This window comes from Odocoileus virginianus, chromosome 23 (assembly GCF_023699985.2).
Source record: "Odocoileus virginianus isolate 20LAN1187 ecotype Illinois chromosome 23, Ovbor_1.2, whole genome shotgun sequence".
Taxonomy (NCBI): domain Eukaryota; kingdom Metazoa; phylum Chordata; class Mammalia; order Artiodactyla; family Cervidae; genus Odocoileus; species Odocoileus virginianus.
In genome coordinates, this window is record NC_069696.1 from 16562631 (window position 1) to 16584879 (window position 22249).

Here is a 22249-nt window from a genome sequence, read left to right on the forward strand (position 1 = left end):
AATAAAAAATTTTAGTGTATTATATTAAAATCTCTTTCAAAATTTTCTAAAATATACCACTAGAAAGGTCATTTTTAAAGTGCCTTATATGGAAATAAAATAAATATAAGTATAGTTGTAAAGGCAAGTCACTAATTTGAGATGAGACCTACCATTCTCACGGTAAAACCAAGAACGTATGTCCTTGCATAGACTGTGCTGCTAAACAGAGAAGGCTCATAAAAGAAAAAACATTAGGTCATATGGTTTATTTTTGGTTTTTTAGATCTATACTGTCTTCCACAGTGGCTGCACCAATTTTACATTCCCACCTATGTGTACAAGAGTTCCTTTTTCTCCATATTCTCACCAACATTTGTTATTTGTGTTCTTTTTGATGATAGTCATTCTGATTTGTGTGAGGTGATTTATCACTCTGGTTGTGATTTGCATTTCCCGCATTAGTGATGTTGAACATCTTTTTACATGCCTGATGGCAGTTTTTAAATGTGCATTTTGTCCTTGGAAAAATGTCTATTGAGTTCTTCTGCCCACTTTTCAATTGCTTTTTTTTGGTAAATGTATTTTTTAAACTTTTTAAATTATGAAACACATTTACAGGAGACTTGGAAAATACAGAACAAAGTTACACACAATTCCACAGTATATTAAAATCATTTTTTTAAGTAGATAATTAGTTGGAGTTTCAATATCAAACTCTCAAAATTTAACAGAATGCATGGGCAGAAAAGTAGAAGGATACAATAGACCTGAAAAGCACTATGAACCAATTCAACATAATTAAGATTTATAGGTCCAGTGGTAAGACTCCTTGCTTTCAATGCAGGGTGCCTGGGTTCAATCCTTGTTCAGGGAACTAGATCCCACATGCCCCAATTAAAAGTTCACATGCTGCAACTAAAGATCCCACATGTTGTATCTAAGACCTGATGCACCCAGACAGATAAATTTTCAGGCTTCCCAGGTGGAGCTAGTGGTAAAGAGTCCATCTACCAATGCAGGAGTTTGATCCCTGGGTCAGGAAGATCCCTTGGAGGAGTGCATGGCAACCCACTCCAATATTCTTGCCTGGAGAATGCCACGGGCAGAGGAGCCTGCTGGACTACAGTCCATAGGGTTGCAAAGAGTTGGACATGACTGAAGCGACTTAGCATGCATGCATACAACAGCAGGATACAAACTCTATTCAAGTTCCCAAAGACTATAAACCAGGAGACACTGGAACGTACAGGGACATAAAGTCGGGCGCAAAAATTTCATGGTCTAAAGGTATTGAAATCATATAAAGTCTGTTCTGTTATCATGGTGCAATTATGTTAGAAATTAACGTCAAAAGATATTTGAAAACAACCCACATATTTTCAAGTGCAAGGTGACATTTACCAAGAGAGATCTTTGACTCAGCCATTGAAAGTCTCAATAAAGTTAAAAGACTGAAAAAACACAGAGAGTGACTGCAGAGAAGAAAGAAGTTAAATGAGAAATAAATACCAAAATGACCCCATGTACTTGGAAATTAAATGTCCACTGTTAAATGATGGGTGTATCTAAGATGCCCTAACAAGGAAAATTAGAAAATATTTGTAACAGAATAAAAATGAAAAAAGAATTTATCAGAACTTGTTGCATGCAGCTGAGGCTACTCAATGCAACTAAATACAATACGGAATCTTGACTAAGATATGAAAACAAATAATGGACACTGGCATAAAATTTTGTGAAATTTGGACAAAATAGGTACTTTTAACCCATTAGACTGAGCCATCCTAGCATCTTTGACTGGTCTATATGAATGCTCTAGGGCTTCTGTCCTTTTGCTATAAAACTGAGACAAATGACTAGATAGAATTGCAGCAAATTGGAGGGTTATGCTTGGAATGATTGGACTTGAAATAGGCTAAACCCCTGCACATGAGTATGTATAGGCTGATACATACTTAAGTAGGTATCAACAAATCGCTATAGTATATTTTCGGAAACAAAGATGAAACGTTTTTCTAACTACCTGATCCTTCCAGAACTTGGATTCTCCAGTTGGCTCTCCTGTGGACTTGATGGTTTATTTCGACCGGATGACAACTAGCTATACTAATCATTGTTTTGATCTGTATCATTTATTTTGCCCATTTTATAAGATTGTCTCTTGCATTATCCATTGTGTAATCAGTCCTCTATGTATATGAGATGTGGTCTCCATACGGATATAGAGATTCTAGGGGTGTTCAGTGCTTCCCTGATAACTCAGGTGGTAAAGAGTCCTCCTGTACTGCAGGAGACTCTGGTTGTTAACCTCAGCCGCCTACCAGGTGCCAACGACAGGCCCCCGAGCCGTGCCGCGCCCCAGGTCCCGCCCCACGACTCAGGCCCCGCCCCGCGCCGCAGGCCCAGTTCCCTAGACTCCACACTCCCGCTTTTCAGCAACTTCCCGGGACCTAAAGCCGTCTGGATCCTGGCTCAGTCCCCAGGAGAAGCCCACCCAGACTCTGGCAGTTGGAAACCCGAGGCCGGCCTGATCCGGATGCTCGTTCACCGGCGGTAACCCGGCCCGGCATCGCACGAGCCAGCCTCCCGGGGTCCTTCAGGCCTTCGGCCGGGCAGCCCTCCTTAGGTCCTTGAGCGGTTGCGTAGCAGCTGCGGGGACGCGGGCAGAGCTGGATGCCGACTGAGGGGCGGTGGGCCTTGGGCTGACTGTCGGGGCCCGACACTGGGGGGAATCCGAGACTGGCGGGTTCCGAGGGCGGCTGGGGACCCTGAGGGCGACTGGGGGCCCTGAGGGCGGCTGGCCGTGGGCGGACCGACCTTCGGCGCCGCTAGTCTCCAGTCCTCGCTCGGGAACAGCCTAGGTGACGAAACCGCGCGAGTGGCGGCCTCGCCTGTGGGAAGCGCCCCTTCAAGGCCTTCCTCGGGCCCTCAGCTGGACGGAGGGCCCGGTGGGGGGAAGTAACGGGACAGTGGTTCTGGCGACGGTGGGAGGAGGGAGGCGAAGGCAGCCCATTCTGGCCAAGAGGTTGAGGTGCTCGAAAACTACTTGAGTGAAAGAGAGCTTATCCAGTGGGTCGCGAGACTATCGACAAGCATTGAAGGTCTTCGAGAATAGATTTGGCTCCAGCTGCAGGGTGGAGGTGGAAGGGGCAGCCCCTTATTATGCTTATCAAGCATCTGCCACTTCCCGGTCACTGCTCTTGAGGCTGAGGGTGCCTCGGTGAATAAGGCTGATTGCCTTCCTGAGCAGAAGCAATAGCATTGCGGTCAGGAAACTCAGGGATCCTGTTGGTATTTTCCACCCTTGTGTGTATCTCTGTCATAGCTCTTGCCACAGCAGTTTTCCTTCGTGTCTTGTGTCCCGGTGCAAGATCTGCCCGTATTTAAGGCTCAGTAAGTGCGGGCGCTGCTGCAGCGTTGTTGCATCGTTGAGCTCAGTGTGTGGACTGTGGCACATTCTCAGTAATGTTTGTGAAGTTATTAATATTTTTGAGCGTGATAACGTGAGGATAGTGGAATAGATCTAGAGATTATGTTATACTTAGATGCTGGCATTGGGTGTCTGGTGATGTCTTGTACAGACAAGGGATGTGAAGAGTGAGTTTGGAGTGGGCAGGGCTTAGGTTTCACAGGTCCTTTTTGCCTGTGTGCAGTAGTTTGCTAGTCAAAACTCGGTAGGCAATTGCATACTTGAGGGGCGCGCGGTCTCTGTGGAGATGCAGATTTGGCATCATCAGCATTTAGGAGATCCTTGAAACTAGTAGAGGCTGAAATTACCCTAGAGAAGAGGGCCTGGGAATGCCAGGTTTGGGAAAGGAAAAAACAGCTACTGATTTCAGTAGGATGGAAAATGAGGTGGAGGTGAGAAGCATGAGGTAGAGGATCGGGCAGAGACATCTTTGGTTGTGTGGTCTATCATTCAGCGGTGAGAATTCAGGCCCACCCAATGTCTCAAATTGATTATGTGGTATAAGCACTGATTTTTGCCCCTGCTTTACAAGTGAGCAAATGTTTGTACGTAAAACTTCAACATGGTTTTAGAATAATCTCTCCAGATGGGAGTGGGAGTTGTGGTCCTGAGCATAGCTGTAGTAAAGAGGTGACACAGGGTAAACCACTCTAAGAAGATCTTGTTGGAGACAAGATCACAACGCTATGGTTCAGCAAGTGCTAGCCAGGTTGGTAGTGAATAGAATAGGATATCAGTGTTTCCTGGGGCTTCTCTCTCATCAGGTCAGTCTCCCCTGTCCAAGAAGAGGAAGGGAATTTGGTTGAGGGGACTTCTCATCTCTTTACCAACAGCCTCTTCTTGATCTTTCCAGTGACAAGATCCCCCTCCCCTGAGCTGATGCCGTTTCTATAGCCAGGAGCCAATGGCTAGGGACAGAGCCAAACCCTGTGAGCTGGACCAGGAGAAATACGATGCTGATGACAATGTGAAAATCATCTGCCTGGGAGACAGCGCTGTGGGCAAGTCCAAGTATGTTGGAGGATTAGGGGAGCAAAGCCAGGCCCAGAACAGATCTGGGGTCTTAGAAAAACCCTCCAGAGGCACAGAGGAGCATGGCTTCTGTGGGTGTGGTGAGGGAGCCCAGGTGTGGGGGAACAAGGGAGCCTCCCATCAGCAGCTGTGTGTGTCTGGGGAGGAGGGTCAGAGAGGGCTGAGTCAGGACTGAGAGAGGTGAGCTTTACCTGTGAGTCCTGGCAGAGACTGCTGGAGCAGTTCTGGTGAGGTGAAAGCTGGGGTTTTCCTGTGTGTGGTGTGTGGACTGAGATTTCAAGGTGCAGGCAGTGGGAACAGGGAAAGGAAGGTGTGAAAAGTGACTAGCACAACCAGCAGCACGTTGAGGAAAGGTGGTGAGGAAACTTTCTTGAAAGAACTTACTGAGAAGAGTGGATAGAAATGATGACTGACTGTAATCAGCATAAAGATTGGCTCGATCATAACTGCAGTGCCTCTGTGCACAGGTGGGACTCCCCTGAGACTCTAAGGGAGGCTCTGCAGTGCAGCAGCCTGTCTCCACAAGGTGTGAGCCTGTTTGTCAGTTTCTGGGGCTGTGGGGCACTCATCCATTTCTGCCCCTGACCAGATACCTTGTTTAGTCTTATATCCCAGGAGCCCCAGTTCCACCTTGTTTTCCACTTTTATCTTTTATTAACATATCCTTGGAATCAGGGAGCTGTGAATAATTCCCTAGGGGCTTCGCTGGTTGGCATAGTGGTAACTTAACTTTTCTCAACCTCAACTCTGTTTATTTTAAAAGATGCCCTGGGAAAAGCAAAGCAGGAACTTGTAGCAGGAGTCCTAAACTTAAGCCTTCATCTCAATGCCCAGACTTTAGGTGGGAGCAGGGCTGTCACTGTAAAATGCCTAGGAAGGAACTCAAACTAACGATTTTCTCATCACAGGGCTCTGGCTGGAACTCTCAGTGCTGCGTTGAATAGAAGTGGCAAAAGCAGGCATCCTCTTATTTCTCACCTTGAGGGGAAGCTTTTAGTCTTTCACAACTGAGTATGGTGCTAACTCTGGGGTTTTCATCAGTTCAGTTCAATCACTCAGTCATGTCTGACTTTTTGCGACTCCCACAGACTGCAGCATGCCAGGCTTTCCTGTCCATCACTAACTCCTGGAGCTTGCCCAAACTCATGGCCATTGAGTCAATGATGCCATCCAGCCTTCTCATCCTTTGTTGTCCCCTTCTCCTCCTGCCTTCAGTCTTTCCCAGCATCAGGGTCTTTTCCAGTGAGTCAGTTCTTTGCATCAGATGGCCAAAGTATTGGAGTTTCAGCTTCAGCATCTGTCCTTCTAATGAATATTCAGGACTGATCTCCTTTAGGATGGACTGGTTTGATCTTCTTGCAGTCCAAGGGACTCTCAAGAGTCTTCTCCAACACCACAGTTCAAAAGCACCAATTCTTCTGCGTTCAGCTTGCTTTATGGTCCAACTAGCTTTGACCAGATGGACCTTTGTCAGCAAAGTAATGTTTCTCTGGTTTTTAACATGCTGTCTAGGTTTGTCATAGCTTTTCTTCCAAGGAGCAAGCATCTTTTAATGTCATGGCTGCAGTCACCATCTGCAGTGCTTTTGGAGCCCAAGAAAATAAAGTCTCTCATTGTTTCCCCATCTATTTGCCATGAAGTGATAGGACCAAATGCCATGATCTTAGTTTTCTGAATGTTGAGCTTTAAGCCAACATTTTCACTCTTTTCTTTCATTTTCATCAAGAGGCTCTTTAGTTCTTCTTTGCTTTCTGCCATAAGGGTGTGTCATCTGTGGATCTGAGGTTATTGATATTTCTTCAAGCAGTCTTGGTTCCAGCTTGTGCTTCATCCAGCCCAGCATTTCACATGAGGTACTCTGCATAGAAGTTAGATAATCATGGTGACAGTATACAGTCTTGACGTACACTTTTCCCATTTGGAACCAGTCCATTGTTCCATGTCTGGTTTTAACTGTTGCTATTTGACCTGCATACAGATTTCTCAGGAGACAGGTGAGGTGGTCTGGTATTCTTATCTCTAAGAATTTTCCACAGTTTGTTGTGATCCACACAGTCAACAGCTTTGGCATAGTCAATAAAGCAGAAGTAGATATTTTTCTGGAACTCTCTTGCTTTTTCAGTGATCCAACGGATGCTGGCAATTTGCTCTCTGGTTCCTCTGCCTTTTCTAAATCCATCTTGAACATCTAGAAGTTCACGGTTCACGTACTGTTGAAGCCTGGCTTGGAGAATTTTGACCATTACTTTGCTAGCATATGAGATGAGTGCAATTGTGCAGTAGTGTGAACATTCTTTGGCATTGCCTTTCTTTGGGATTGAAATGAGAACTGACCTTTTTCAGTCCTGTGGCCACTGCTGAGTTTTCCAAATTTGTTGGCATGTCGAGCGCAGCACTTTCATGGCATCATCTTTTAGGATTTGAAATACCGCAACAGGAATTCCATCACTTCCACTAGCTTTGTTCGTAGTGATGCTTCCTAAGGCCCACTTGGCTTTACATTCCAGGATGTCTGGCTCTAGGTGAGTGATCACACCATCGTGGTTATCTGGGTCATGAAGATCTTTTTTGTGTAGTTCTTCTGTGTGTTCTTGCCACCTCTTCTTAATATCTTCTGTTAGGTCCATACCAATTCTGTACTTCATTGTGCCATCTTTGCATGAAATGTTCCCTTGGTATCTCTAATTTTCTTGAAGCGATCTCTAGTCTTTCCCATTGTCTTGGTTTCCTCTATTTCTTTGCATTGATCACTGAGGAAGGCTTTCTTATCTCTCCTTGCTGTTCTTTGGAACTCTCTATTCAAATGGGCATATCTTTCCTTTTCTCCCTTGCCTTTAGTTTCTCTTCTTTTCTCAGCTATTTGTGAGGCTTCGTCAGACAACCATTTGGCTTTTTGCATTTCTTTTTCTTGGGGATGGTCTTGATCACTGCCTTCTGTACAGTGTCACTAACCCCTGTCCATAGTTCTTCAAGCACTCTGTCTATCAGATCTAATCCCTTGAATCTATTTGTCACTTATGCGGTATAATTGTAAGGGATTTGATTTAGGTCATACCTGAATGGTCTAGTGGTTTTCCCTACTTTCTTCAATTTAAGTCTAAATTTGACAATAAGGAGTTCATGATCTGAGCCACAGTCAGCTACTATATAGAGCTTCTCCATCTTTGGCTGCAAAGAATATAATCAATCTGATTTTGATATTGACCATCTGGTGATGTCCATGTGTAGAGTCTTCTCTTGTGTTTTTGGAAGACAGTGTTTGCTATGACCAGTGCATTTTTTTTTTTTTTTTTTTTTTAGAATTCTCACTTCTCTTTAATCACTGAGTGTTCAGCTTTTACAAATCTTAGAACAATTCAGGGAACTAAGGTTCGGGGTGGGAGACAGTTCTTACTGGTACATGAACTATTACATGCTCAATTTTATGTAAATAATTCAGTTGGCTGGATTAACAAACATTGTCACAGAAACACACAAAAAATTTTTTTTAAGCCATAGATCACTGCATATATATTTACAAAAAGCCAAAACAAACATGCACTTCTCCTTTAGGAGAACTGAAATAGATGTTTGAAACGTTAAGGCAGTGATGATTCTAAAACATAATGAAATACTAAGTTAAGGCTTTATGTTTGTTTTGAAACCCATATTCATAGGCAGCTGTGACCCAAGCAAACTTTTATCTACCAGGTTGAGTTCATCTGCCCAGGACATGTTATTTATCCATTACCACCAATGGGACAGGAATTAGTAGCAACACCAGTGATTTTCTCTAACGAATTATTATTAGTTCCCTCCTTAGGTTGTATTTTGAGGGTTTAGTCTTCAGCAGCATAAAGCATGTGCCACATGAGGAATAGAGCATTTTTTTGGGTAAACTTAGAAAAATGTACAGACTGCATTGATTTTTACCTGCCTGAAAACTGGCCAACAATCAAGAACTCAGGATCTTATAAATACAAAAAACCCTACAAGTGTATCTGACTGCTCAGCCATCTCAAAACATATTATGTTCTTGAAGTACTGGATCTTCACCTCATTTCTTTGAAGACTGTTCAGTATTACCCTCTCTAAACAAACAAAGCAACATAATGCAGAATGCCGTATTTTAGACAGATCTATTCTAGAATTGCTATCTTCAAGGCACAAACACTGTTCTTGCTAGACCAATGTGTTTCCTCATTCAAGGAAAAAAATGAAAGGTGGATGAAAAGAAGATTCACTTTACTGTAGTTGCTGATTGCACTCTTGCCCTAGCAAGCTTATGCAAAGTATGGAAGTGTAACAGGGAATATCTTTTTCTCCTTACATCACTGTGTTTGTTTTTTAACATTTAGAGACAACACTCAGAGGGTGGGTGCACCTTGAGCAGCAGCTCTGGAGCACCACCGTGGCCTCCGGCAGGGTGCAGGAGGAATGGCTTGTGGGACACACTCCAGGAGGAGCTAACAGGCGTGATTCCACAGCCCAGCCTTTCCAGAGTTGGGGTGACTTACTGTCACTTAGACTGAAAGGATCACTATTTACACTAGGTGCTTGCCGCTACTACTTTAAGCGATAATTTTACAGCAACATGTCTTGTGAGCAAAGTACTATAATACCAGTAACAGTTCACGTAGAGGGATGGCATTGACTATATGCAAATTGTCTCAGGAGCTAAAGACAACAGCAGTTTTCCTTTGTGTCTTCAAATCAGGGAAGAGTGAGATGTCAAAGCAGGTGAAGCTGTTGGTGTTTAAATCTGACAGTGCAGCGTCAGACTTCTTTACACGTCATCAGGGAACAGGAATTTCCAAACAAGCACGACCAGTGCATTTTCTTGGCAAAGCTCTGTTAGCCTTTGCCCTGCTTCATTTTATACTCCAAGGTCAAACTTGCCTGTTACTGCAGGTGTCAAGATCTTGACTTCCTACTTTTGCATTCCAGTTCCCTATGATGAAAAGGACTTCTTTTTTTGGTGTTAGTTCTACAAGGACTTGTAGGTCTTCACAGAGCCATTCAACTTCAGCTTTTTCGGCCTTAGTGGTTGGGGTATAGACTTGGATTACTGTGATAATGGTTTGCCTTGGAAATGAACAGAGATCTTTCTGTCGGTTTTGAGATCGCAGTCAAGTACTGCATTTTGGACTCTTGTTGACTATGAGGGCTATGCCATTTCTTCTCAGGGATTTTGCCCACAGTAGTAGATATAATGGTCATCTGAATTAAATTTGCCCATTCCAGTCCATTTTAATCCACTGATGCCTAATGTCAGTGTTCACTCTTGCCATCTCCTGTTTGACCACTTCCAGTTTACCTTGATTCACGGACCTGACATTCCAGGTTCCTAGGCAATATTGTTTTTTACAGCATTGGGGTTTTCATATGTGGCCTTTATCCTAGAGGTGATTGCCTTCTCTTCTTATAGAGTGTTTTTGTCATGAGATGGTGTCTGGTTTTTGTCAGCTGCTTTGTTTGCATTTATTGAGATGAATATGTGGAATTTTTCCTTCATTCTATTTATATATGTTTGATTAATTTTCTTAAGTTGTACCACCTTTATATTCTGAGAATAAATCTCCCTTGGTGATGATGTATAACCCCTTTAATATGATTTGGTTTGCTAGTGGGTTTTTTTTTTTTTTTTCCCCGATGTTCTGGGTCTTAGTTGCTGTGCATGGGCTTTCTCTAGTGCAGGGAGCAGGGGCTACTCTCTAGTTGAGGTATACGGGCTTCTGCTTGTGGTAGCCTCTCTTGTTACGCAGCATGGGGTCTAGAATGCAGGCTCATTGTGGTGCACGGGCTTAGTTGTCCCACAGCATGTGGGATCTTCCCGGCCAGGGATCAGACCTGTGTTCTCTGCATTGGCAGGTGGATTCTGAACCACTGGGCCACCAGGGGAGTCTGCTAGTGGATTTGGGGAGGGTTTTTACAACTAAAGTCATGAGGAATATTGGCCTGTAGTTTTCTTTTCTGATAGTGTCATCTGGTCTTAGAATCAGGGTACCACTGGCCTGTGGTAGAAATAATAGAATTATAAAGTGTTCCACCCTCGGTTTTTGGGAAAAGTTTGAGAAGAACTGGTGTTTGTTTATGAAATGGCTGGTAGAATTCACTAAGGAAGTAATTCAGTCCCGGACCTTTAGTTACAGGGAGTGTTTCAATGCTGATGTAATCTGCTTACTTGGTATAGGTCTACTCAGATTTTCTATTTCATTTTGAATCTGGTAGTTCATGTGTTTCTAGGAATTTGTGCACTTCCTCTAGGTTATCTAGCTTATTGGTGTGCAGTAGTTCATGGTGTTCACTGGCAATTGTTTTGTTTCTATAAGACTGATGTTACTCTCCCAGCTTTCAGTTCTGATTTTGATCATTTCTGTCCTCTCTCTTTTCTTAGTCTAGCTAAAGGTTTGTTGACGTTGTTGATCTCTTCAAAGAACTAATTTCTGGTTACACTGATACTCTCTGTTGTCTTTCTATTCCATATTCTGTGAATCTCCACTCTAATCTGTATTGTTTCTTTCCTTCTGCTAGCTTTGAGTTTAGTTTGGTCTTTCATATCTACTACCTTAAAATGTACAGTTATGTTGTTTATTTAATTTGCACTGTTTTGTGAATTTTCTGGTTTTCCTTCTGTTATTCTAGTTGCATTCCATTTTATTTGTGAAGATACTTTGTATACTCTCAGTCTTTTAAATCTTACTGACTTTTTTGTAGCCTAAGCTGAGTTCACTTGAGAAGAATATGCATTCTGCTGTTGTTAGATAGATAGAGTATTCTGTATATGTTTGTTAGGCTGAGTTCACCTGAGAAGAATATGCATTCTACTGTTGTTAGATAGATAGAGTATTCTGTATATGTTTGTTAGGCTGAGTTCACTTGAGAAGAATATGCATTCTGCTGTTGTTAGATAGATAGAGTATTCTGTATATGTTTGTTAGGCTGAGTTCACTTGAGAAGAATATGCATTCTGCTGTTGTTAGATAGATAGAGTATTCTGTATATGTTTGTTAGGCTGAGTTCACTTGAGAAGAATATGCATTCTGCTGTTGTTAGATAGATAGAGTATTCTGTATATGTTTGTTAGGCTGAGTTCACCTGAGAAGAATATGCATTCTACTGTTGTTAGATAGATAGAGTATTCTGTATATGTTTGTTAGGCTGAGTTCACTTGAGAAGAATATGCATTCTGCTGTTGTTAGATAGATAGAGTATTTTGTATATGTTTGTTAGGCTGAGTTCACTTGAGAAGAATATGCATTCTGCTGTTGTTAGATAGATAGAGTATTCTGTATATGTTTGTTAGGTCTGTTTGGTTTATAGTGTAGTTCAAACTCCTCTGTTTCATTGTTCTATTCATTACTGAAAGTGGGATGTTGAAGTCTTCATGTATTACTGTGCAACTGTTTATTTCTTCCTTTAGTTATGTCAATGTTGACTTCATATATTTTCAAACAACTTCATATATTTTGGAACAACTCTTTTGTTCTTCACATATATGTTTTAACTTTTCTATTGTCTTGACAGATTGAACTTTTCATCGATATATAATGTCCTTCATCTCTTGTAACATTTGTCACTTAAAAGTTTGTTTTCTCTGGTTGTAGTATAGCCATCCTAGTTCTCTCTTGAATACTGTTTGCATGGAATATCTTTTATCATCCTTTTGTTTTTCAGCCTCTTTTTGACCTTGTATCTAAAGCAGGTGTCTTACAGTTAGCACATACTTGGTATATATTTTTTAAATATACTCTGCCAGTCTCTCACTTTTAATTGGAGAGTTTTATCTATTCCCATTTACAACAACAGTAATTAAAGTTATTACTGATAAAGAAGAATTTACTTCTGCCATTTAACTATTTGTTTTATATGTCTCCTGTTTTATTTCTCAGTTACTCCATTACATTTTTTTTTAAGTTGATTTTTGGTAGTATACTGTTTTGAGTCTCTTCCTTTCATGTATAATTTTTAAAATTTTTTATTAATAGTTACCTTGAAGATTATAATTAATATCTAAAATTTATAATAGCATATTTGAATATCAATTTAATTATAGTAGTATACGAACACTCTGTCCCTTCCCTTTATATTGTTTTGTCACATATTGCATCTTTATACATTAATTGTTCATTAACATAGACTTATAGCTATAATTTTATGTCTTTTGAATCACATAGGAGAAAAAAGAGGAGTTATAAACTGAAAGTATGAGAGTACTGTTTTTATATTTGCCTATGTAACTACCTTTGCTGAAGATACTTGTTTCTTTATATGGCTTCAAACTACTGTTTAGCCCTTTCATTTCAACCTGGAGGACTCATTGTACTGTTTCTTCTAGAACAGATCTGCTTATGAGCCACATCAGCTTATGTTTATCTGGGAGTTGTCCCAATTTTGCCTTCATTCTGAAAGGATAGTTTGCTGTGCATAGAATTCTTTGTTGACAGTTTTTTTCCCCTCAGCCTCAAATATATTTCCACTGCCTTCTGATCTCAGTGGCATCTGATGAGAAATCAGCTGTTTATTTTATTGAGGATTTTGTCTTTCAGTTCCTACAATTTGCCTGTAATGTGGAACAGTGTGAGTTTATCCTGCCTGGGGTTTGTTCAGCTTCCCAGGTGTGTATATTCATGTCCTGCATCAGGTTTGGGAAGTTTTTAGCCATTATTACTTCAAATAACCTCTCTGCCCCCTCCTGTCTTCTGTCTATGATGCCTGTGTCAGGATGATTAATGCTGTCTTGTGGATCCTTAGGCACTGGTCATTTTCACTTGTTTTTCTTTCTGCTTCTCAGACTGGATGATTTTGGTTGCCTTAACTTCAAGTTTGCTGAAGATAAACTGTTTTTGCCTTCTCAAGTGGTGTTGAAACCCTCTAGTGAGTTTTTCACCTAAATTATTGTGCTTTTCAGCTCCAGAATATCTTGTTTCTTTTCATATTTCCTGTCTCTTTATTAATACTCTCATTCTGTTTATGTGTTGCTTTCTAATTTCCTGTAGTTCTTTGTCCTTGGTTTCCCTTAGCTTTTTGAGCATATTTAAGATAATTGATCTAACATCTTTGACTAGTCAAGTATCTGGACTTCTTCAGGTATTATTTCTGTTGATTCTTTTTTACCATGTGACTAGGCTATACCTTCCTGTTTCTTTGCATGCTTTGTAATTTTCTGGTTTAGAATTAGACATTCTGAGTATTTTACTGTGGTGACTTTGTGTGTGTCAGTCAGTCAGTCGTGTCCCAACTCTTTGCAATCCCGTGGACTGTAGCCCTCCAGGCTCCTCTGTCTATGGGATTCTCCAGGCAAGAATATTGGAGGGGGTTGCCATCTCCTTCTGCAGTGGTGACTTTGGAACTCAGATATTCCCATTCCTTGGGTATGGCTGATTTCTGCCTGTTTAGGGCTGGAGTGTCTACTTGTAACTTTTCCATACTTTTTACAAAGTGTTTATTCCTTCTTGTGTGTGGTCATTGATATTTCTATTCCATTATCTGTGGTCTGGACAGTGACCTGATAAAAATTTCTTTAAATATTTGGCTCCAAAATGGGAAAGAAAAAGAGGGATAGTCTTATCCTGTTAAATTTCCAGTAGTTGCAGGGGAAGCCTCTGAAGCCTGAGAGAGCTCAGATCTGGCTCCTTGGGGATCTACCAGCTGATCACAACTTGCAAGATAAACTTTCTGAGGACTGTGTCTCCACTGCCAGCCAGACACGGGGAACACCGCTCACTGTATGGCTTCGGTGGGCCTGTGGTGTGTGTAGCTGTTGCTGGTTTGTGTGTGCTGTTCTTCTGCACAAGGCCAACACTCTCCTTTCATCTAGCACTATACTGGTTGTTGAGTCCAGTCAGGTTCCAGAGCTCTGAAATGGTTGATTCTGATCATTTTTTCCAGTTACCAGTTGAGGGAGTGACCCCTTGAACTTCCTACCCCACCATTTTGTGTAATGTCCTCAAGGTCCATTTTTTCCATACACAGGTGTTCCGTTGTCTCCACACCATTCGTTGATGAAGCAGTCCTTTGTGTGTGTCCATGCGCTCAGTTGCTCAGTCATGTCCGACTCTGCAACTCCATGACTGTAGCTCACCAGGCTCCTCTGTCCATGGAATTATCCAGGCAGGAATACTGGAGCGGGTTGCCATTTCTTTCTTCAAAAACAATCCTTTGCCCCACTGAATTACAGTAATGCTTTTGTTCTAAATCCATTGACCATACATGTGGCTATACATATTTTAAGGGTGTGTTTATTGTCTGTCTGTCTGCCCCACTAGAATGTAAGCTTCACAAAACAAGAATTTTCATCTGTTTTGTTCAGTGTTATATGCTGGTGCCTAGCCTAGCATCCAGCATATGGCAAGCACTCAGTAATTTTTTTTTACTTTTTTGTACTAAACTATCTGTCCTATGAAAATTATCATTTTTATGATATTAGATACAGTACTGCAGTGAATATTTTATGCCTATCATCTTGGGCACAAATTCTATTAGAGCTGGGGTGAAACTGCCCAGTTTTAGCATTAGCTCAAATTTTGAGTTATCCCGTTTTCTCTCCAAAGTAGTATGGTAGATTCTCACTCCTACAGCACAGTATAGGAATTTCTGTTGCTTCACAAAGTCCCTAACTTTGTGACTATCATGTGACTTTTTCAATTTTGTTACTCTAACGGATGAGTGTGCTACTTCATTTTATTTAATTAGCATAAAATCATTATAAGATTGAACATCTTTTCATGTTTGTTAGCTGTTCATCTGAATTGCCTATTCGTATTCTTAGAACCAGGTTGTATGTGTGTTCTTTTATGTATCAGAGTTGTTCATGATTTCTGTATACTGATTCTTTGTCAGTGATTGGCATTGCACATGGCTTCTCCCAGTTTGTGAGGGGATTTTGTTTGTTTGTTTTTTCTTTAACTTTTCATTTTGAAATAACAGATTTACAGGATGTTGCAAAGAGAATACAGAGAGGGCCTGTGTATCCCTCACCTCCTGTCCCCATTGGTTCTCTCTTAAATAACCAGAGTACAAGATCAAGTGCAGGAAATCAGCATTTGTTCAATGCCTGTGTATAATTCTGTGTCACTTCATCATGTGTAGATCTGTGTAGCATCACTGGAGTCGAGATACACAGCTATCCCAGCACAGTGGGGGCCGAGGTCCTGCTGCAAGTTTGTAGCCACGCCTATCCCACTTCATCCTCTACCAGCCCAGCCCTGCCTCTGCTAACATACTCCATGTCTGTAGTGGTGTCATCTTGGCAACACTGTATAAAAGGAGTTATATAACGTGACCTTTTTCACTCAGCTAATACCCTTATGATTCATTTAAACTGTTGGGTAGATCAGTAATTTGTTTCTTTTTATTGCTGGGTGGTAGTTCCTGTAGTAGACTACCACAGTTTGTTTATTCCCTAAAAGGAGTAAACTGGGGTCCCTGCTCACAGGAAAAGCACCTGTGGGTGCTGGTCAGTGTTATAGCCAAAGGGTATCAAGAACTTACCCCAAGTCATGAAGAGAGTGGATGGGTGGTCTCTGGGCATTGTCTTTGGAAGGAAGCTTGTAGCTGAGGAAGGAACTAGAGGGGTAGCCACAGCTGGCTTCTGAGTGTCCCACCCCTGGGTGGCTCAGCAGGGCGAGGAGGAGGCAGGAGTGCTGAGGGATGTGGCTGACCGCCTTGCATGTTCTCCCTACAGACTGATGGAGAGGTTCCTCATGGATGGATTGTATCCTTCAAGTTTGAAATGCTCCTTGTGGCCCTGTCTACTCCCATGCCAACTCAGCACCCCTGCGCCCCTGCCCCCGCTTTGCTCTAGGGGTCCAGGGAGGGGCAACTGAGCGTGTGCAGACGGTTCATTCATGCTGGTTTCTTACCAGCTGACCCACATGGCATGCTGCAGTATATTCTGAAGGTTACATCTGGATTCGCCTTATATTAGGAAGGCAGTGGAATGGCTAACCATACCTCGTCCGATGCCTGGACTGACACCTCACCTCCTCCTTAGCAGCTCTGGCAGTGGCTAAGTCACTTAACATCTCTGACCTCAGAGCTTGAACTCTCTACAATTCAAAAATTCTCTGGTGTGCATCAACTTTCTGAAGAAGGATCTGCCAGCCCCACCCTCCTTTCCTGAATTGTCTTTGCTACGCAGGTTTGGAATGAGACAACTGGGATGATTTGTAAAAATTCTTCCCAGGTGAGTCCATTGAGAACTATGGGTCAGCAGAACCCTGGGCCTCAGCCTCCCACGGCAGAGTCTAAGTATATCTTTCTTCACCTTCTCCTCAGTTCTTTGCACTCACTCACCTGTGTTGTCCCAACTCTGACAACTTGCAACTTCAGAAAGTTGTATTCCCCATGCTTTTTGTTAGGGTTTCATACACAGACAAACTGCAGTCCACAAACAGCTTGTCAGCTAGCTGTCTTAAGAAGGAGGCTTGTTTTCCCTGGAACTGTTATGTTGCTTCATATGGCTGAATTTGCTGTATGTCTGCAAGAGCCCCATCCATAAAGAGCTGGAGAATCCACAGTGGCATTTGCCAACTACGTGATGCTGCTTCTGACAGCTGCTCTGTAAACGTCCATTCCACATTTTCCCTTGTACTCAGGTGGCCAGGACATAATCCCAGCCTCTCCTGCCCCTCACTTTTCATGGAGATTGTGCCTGTGATGTTTGAGGTTGAGGTTGGTCCTCTGTCTGCAACACATTCAATTTAAAATCTGAATAACTTTCTAAAGAAGGAGAGAGAGGCTCCATTCCGTCATACCAGCAGCCACCCCCTAGCACCTTTCTTATGCTTCTTTTTATTCATTGTTTTCCTTAACCTAAATGCAGTCAGCCCCAGCAGCTGTCCACATACGCCCTGACCCTCTACAAGCACACGGCCATGGTAGATGGCAAGACCGTCCTTGTGGGTGAGCAGCACAATGCTGAGCCGCAGCAGCTCTCCAGAGGGAGGAGAAGGGCTGGGGAGAGAGTCAGGTGGGGGATCCGAGAGCCCAGGCTCAGATGAGGGGTGGTAGGTGCAACCCACAGCCGAGAAGCAAGGGTAGGTGGAAAGAAGCATGCAGGGCTCTATTCCGGTTCTCTTCAGTCAGGAAAATAACAGGTGTTGTCCAAGTGTTGTCTTCCACAAAGGTTTGGCTTTAAGTGGGGTTACGGCCTTTCCCTTGGCCAGGCCACGCATCTGTCTCTGTGCCCAGCACTCATGGGAATTGGGTCTGGTTTTGACCTCGGAGGGTCCTGCATCTTATTGGGTGGGGGAGGCTGGGCGCTGAGCCTCTCCCTCGTGGGGTCTCCTGTCTATGTTCTCCTTCTTCCTGGCCCCCATCTCCCTCGGCTGTCCTCCCCGCCGCTGTAGAGATGCTCAGTGTCCGGGCTCTCTGCCTCTCTGCCCCCGTCGGGCAGTCAGAGCTGTGTTCATGTTGCAGACTTTTGGGACACAGCAGGCCAAGAGCGGTTCCAGAGCATGCACGCCTCCTACTACCACAAGGCCCACGCCTGCATCATGGTATGAAACCAGCTGGGAGGCAGAGGCTCTGCGCAGGTCTGGCCTGAGGGGTGAAGGGATGGGGGCCTGAGCCCTCCTGACCAGGGCTGGGTGCCGGGGGAAGGTTCAGGGCAGGCTTCAGACTGCAGAGGTTCTGCTTGAGAGTCTGCCTGGGCCAGCGTCTCATCTGGGGTGAGGGTGAATGGGGTTTGTGGTGCCGCCATTCCTTCAGGAGGAGCAGGTTCAGGGCCCATCAGCCGTCTCAGAGCCAAACACAGCCCCTCCCTAGTGGAGCCATGGACTGCTTTTTCAGGTGCTCCTGTCCTGCCCTTGTGCTTAAGGTACAAAGTCTCATCAAATCTTCCAGAATTTAATGCTAGTACCTATACAGAGGGGCTTTCCTGGTGGCCCAGTGGTAGTGCAAGAGGTTCAGGTTTGATCCCTGGGTTGGAAAGGTTCCCTGGAGAAGGAAATGGCAACCTAATCCAGTCTTTTTGCTTGGGAAATCTCATGGACAGAGGTGCCTGTTGGGCTACAGTCCATGGGATCTCAAAGAAGTCAGACATGATTTTGTGACTAAACAGCTACAAACTGTACAGGGACGAAATGAAATGAAAGGGTGAGGGTGAGGCAGACGGGGCGGGCTGGCGCCCGCAGGCGTGGCCTCTGGCCTGTGACGCGCGTCTGTCAGCCCCTGTGGCCCTCTTCTGTTCTGTCAGCCTGCCCGCGCCTCTCACCAGCCCCAGTCTGCTGTAAGGGCCTCGGCCACGCGGGGACCGATCGCCCCGGAGGGCGGTGGTCTGCCCGCCACGTGCTGCTCAGCCCAACCAGCTCCTCCTCAGCTCCAAACAAGGAAAGGGAGCTCAGGAGACCAGACCTGGGGAAAAGGTCTGATGGTGATCACGGCAGGGGTGAAGCAGATTCCAAAGGTTTCACTACAAGCATGTTTTAGAAGAAGTCTTGTTTGGGAATTCAGTGAAACATGGTCATTTATCGAAGTTGGGCCTGGGGAATACCACACAAGAGCTTCTCAGTAGACGTGCTGCTGCCTCAGGCGGGTCAGCTGCTGACTGGAGCCCGCGGCTGTGCAGGGGGAGCCCCTGTCCTGGCCACGGCTGCTCCCACGAAGGGCTGCGTTGTCTTGAAGTAAGACTTGCCGTCGCAGCAGGGTACATGGCCGTCCCTCTCAACCCACTGCTGTGCTGGGGCAGTTTGGACCTGCGAGTCTGCTCTGGGAGATGGCTCAGCGGCAAGCAGCTGACCTCCGGGGAGTTCCTCTGAGGAGCCGGAAGGATGCTTGTAGTGGCCACTTGAAGCATCTTAGGGCTTCTGGCCTGCCTGTCCTTAGAGCTAGTCAGTGTTCATACTTCTTGCTGATATTTTAATAGGTAAACAGTATAAATTATGAACAGTTGATAAAATGATAAGCTGCAAAATAATAAAAGTTACTTTTTAAAAGTTTAAAATATAAAAAGTTTATAATTAAAGGTAAAACAACTGAAAGGGTATTCTACAAACATTTAAGATTACCATAAAGGAGTTTTAAAAAAATGGATAGGCAGTAATTAGACTAAGAAAAAAACCAAAAAACTTTCAATGTTCACAGATTTATCAATGGTACAATAAGTGAAATGATACTCTGGTTAAAATAGGTAAATTGGGTGACAAGCTGAAGGTTCTCGCGGGATTCTCAGAAGTGTGGGTGAGGCTTGTGGTCAGAGGGGCCACAGCTCGGAGTGGTTCTTCTGAGTTCCCAAGCCTGTGCTTGCTTGCTTGTGTGTGTGTCACCTGGGGGTGGGGGGGTGTGGAGAGACATTGATGCGCTTGGGCGGTCTTCTTTCCTCTGCTGATTCAGGTATTTGACGTGCAGAGGAAAATCACGTACAAGAACCTCAGCACCTGGTATACAGAGCTTCGGGAGTTCAGGCCAGAGATTCCGTGCGTTGTGGTGGCCAATAAAATCGATGGTGAGGCCACCCCTACGTCTGGGTGCCAGCAAATCATGGGGGAGCCCGCCATCACACGTGTTGTCCTCCTTTCCTGGGCCATCAAACCATCAGTGATCTGTTCCTCCCAAAGTAGATCCCTTGGCTGCTTGCCATCACTCCCCTTCCAGTAATATCCACGTGAGCCAACCTGCCTCCTTGAGACACAGATCCCAGCTGAATGAGCTATTTCTATGACATGTCTGCTGATTGTCCCTGCTTGTCCCACTTCATGGAATGGGGACCTCCAGTGACCTACCCTTCAAAGCTCTCCTTTTTCCTGGGTAGACAGGCCAGTGTCCTGCCTTCTCTCTACAGCAGACATGAAGATGACCCAAAAAAGTTTCAACTTTGCCAGGAAGTTCTCCTTGCCTCTGTACTTTGTCTCAGCTGCTGATGGTACCAACGTTGTGAAGGTAATAGGAGATTGCAGAGATGATCTACTGAGGTGGGAAAGGCCTGATGTTTCCGGAGAAGTGGTGGAGAGAAGGGCTGTCTGCAGGGCTGTTGGTGAGGACAGCATTGCTGGGGGCCCTGGTGAACAGGAAGGGGTCATTGTGAGTGTTGACAGTAGGGGAGGTGATGGTTTGGGCTTGGTGAAGAAAAGGCATATTGACCAGCATGGGATCAGGGGACAGGGGAAAAGGTGATGATTTTAGGGTGGAGTATTGTGTGGACACGTGATGACGATGGGCCAGTGGTGCAGGGCAGGCAGAGTCCCAGCCACTGGTGCCCATAGCCTTGTTTTCCTTCCCACCACCCCAGCTCTTCAATGATGCAATTCGATTAGCTGTATCTTACAAACAGAACTCCCGGGACTTCATGGATGAGGTTTTGCAGGAGCTTGAGGTAGGTCTGGCACACATGTCAGGTGGCATCGAGAAAACGGCTTCTCTCCATAGGGGTGCAGAGCTAACTCAGTAGACCCGACTTGGCAGGCAGCACATTCTTGTGGGCACGGCCCCTAGAGGTGTCAGAGCTTCAGCTGGGCACATGCAAAACCAGGCCTCACCTGCCGCCTTGTTCACAGAACATCAACTTGAAGCAGGAGGAGGAGGAGGAGATGCCGGACAAAGAGCAGCCTGGCCGCATCCAGAGCCCGTCTCCCTCCTGACCACAGGAGGCCTCTCTACGGTCCACCTCCCTTGGCAACCCTTTCAACTCTCAGTGGAGGCACTCTCCCAGGCCGTCCCCTGCTACACCTACAAACCCAGCTGTCCCATTTGCACCCTCCAACCCCGACTTCCATGGCCCAGGAAACCTGATCCTTCAATACATGCCACTAACAGGTGTAAGGCCCATACCAGACCCTGAAGCCAAATTAGGGATGGACCCTCCAGGTCATATGGGACAGTAAAGAAAATCGGAATATTCTCTGTATGTCTCATCAAGGATATTTAGGTGTCTCCCCCTGCCCCCTCAAGAGCTGATGTCAGGGCCTATTCATTGCATTTCCACCAAGAGGATGATTTCTAATTCCTGACTTTTCTCCTCTTTAGGCTCCCAGCTAAACAAGTCATTTTAAGAATGATTTTGAGCAGAGAGCTGTTTGTTCCATAAGTTTTTCTAGAGCTCTTCTGGATATGGCCAGTACTTTGATGAATAGTGAGGCTAAGATCACAGGCCCAAGTTTGCTGTTAACATCAAGTGAAAGCAGGTGACCGGTCTGGCCACACAGTAACACAAACATCATTGTTGTGAGCATCAAGGGTCAATACAGCCACATCACAAGGCATGCATGATAAATTGACTTGGAAGCTTCTTTTAAAATCCATATTTCAACATAGGAGGCTTTTCTTAATTTTTCTGAGAACTAGTGTGGGCACTGAACCTCCTTGGTTGGCAAGGGCTGCTGAGAACTGTTGTGCTGCCTTTTCCATTTATCTCCAGGACTTGTCGCTCACTAGAATGTTTTTATGATCATCTTGTACATCGTTTCCATTAAAAATTTTTTTACAATAAAGATTGAATTACAGAAACATTGGGTCAATGTGCCTGCTTTGTGGGTATGGATTCTTTTTATAAGCAAAAAGTCACAAAGGAATGAGTGGACCAACAGCCGCATTGATGGGGGGAGATGGCTGTATTTGTCAAGCAGGGGTGACCAGGTTCACTGTGTTTATTGACACAGAGATCATTTCAGTGGAATTTAGGGTTTTAAAAGAATGGGTATTTGTTTGGGAATCAAGAACAAACATTTTTACTCTTTAAATTATTGATGCTTGCAATTTCAACTTAAGAAATGTAACCTGAATTCAGGAATGTGTTACCCTGGTGAGATGGGCTCTTAAAAACAACAACAACAACAACAAAAACCTTTA

At 44.2% G+C, this 22249-nt stretch overlaps 1 protein-coding gene across 8 annotated transcripts; it reads left to right on the plus strand.

Moving 5' to 3' along the window:
- Window positions 1-2375: 2375 nt before the first annotated feature.
- Window positions 2376-21891, plus strand: RABL2B (RAB, member of RAS oncogene family like 2B). Of its 8 annotated transcripts, none has more exons than XM_020873877.2 (9): window positions 2376-2535; window positions 4305-4462; window positions 16149-16178; window positions 17289-17368; window positions 17885-17964; window positions 19799-19910; window positions 20217-20344; window positions 20694-20777; window positions 20959-21891. In XM_020873877.2, exons 2-9 carry the CDS (start codon window positions 4356-4358, stop codon window positions 21040-21042), a joined length of 705 nt encoding a protein of 234 aa, XP_020729536.1. In that variant the 5' UTR covers window positions 2376-2535; window positions 4305-4355; the 3' UTR covers window positions 21043-21891. The 8 variants fall into 8 exon arrangements, with proteins under 8 accessions (XP_020729536.1, XP_020729535.1, XP_070309722.1 ...); XM_020873876.2 differs by lacking the exon at window positions 2376-2535 and adding an exon at window positions 2585-2672; XM_070453621.1 differs by lacking the exon at window positions 2376-2535 and adding an exon at window positions 2586-2608.
- The last annotated feature ends 358 nt before the right edge of the window (window positions 21892-22249 follow it).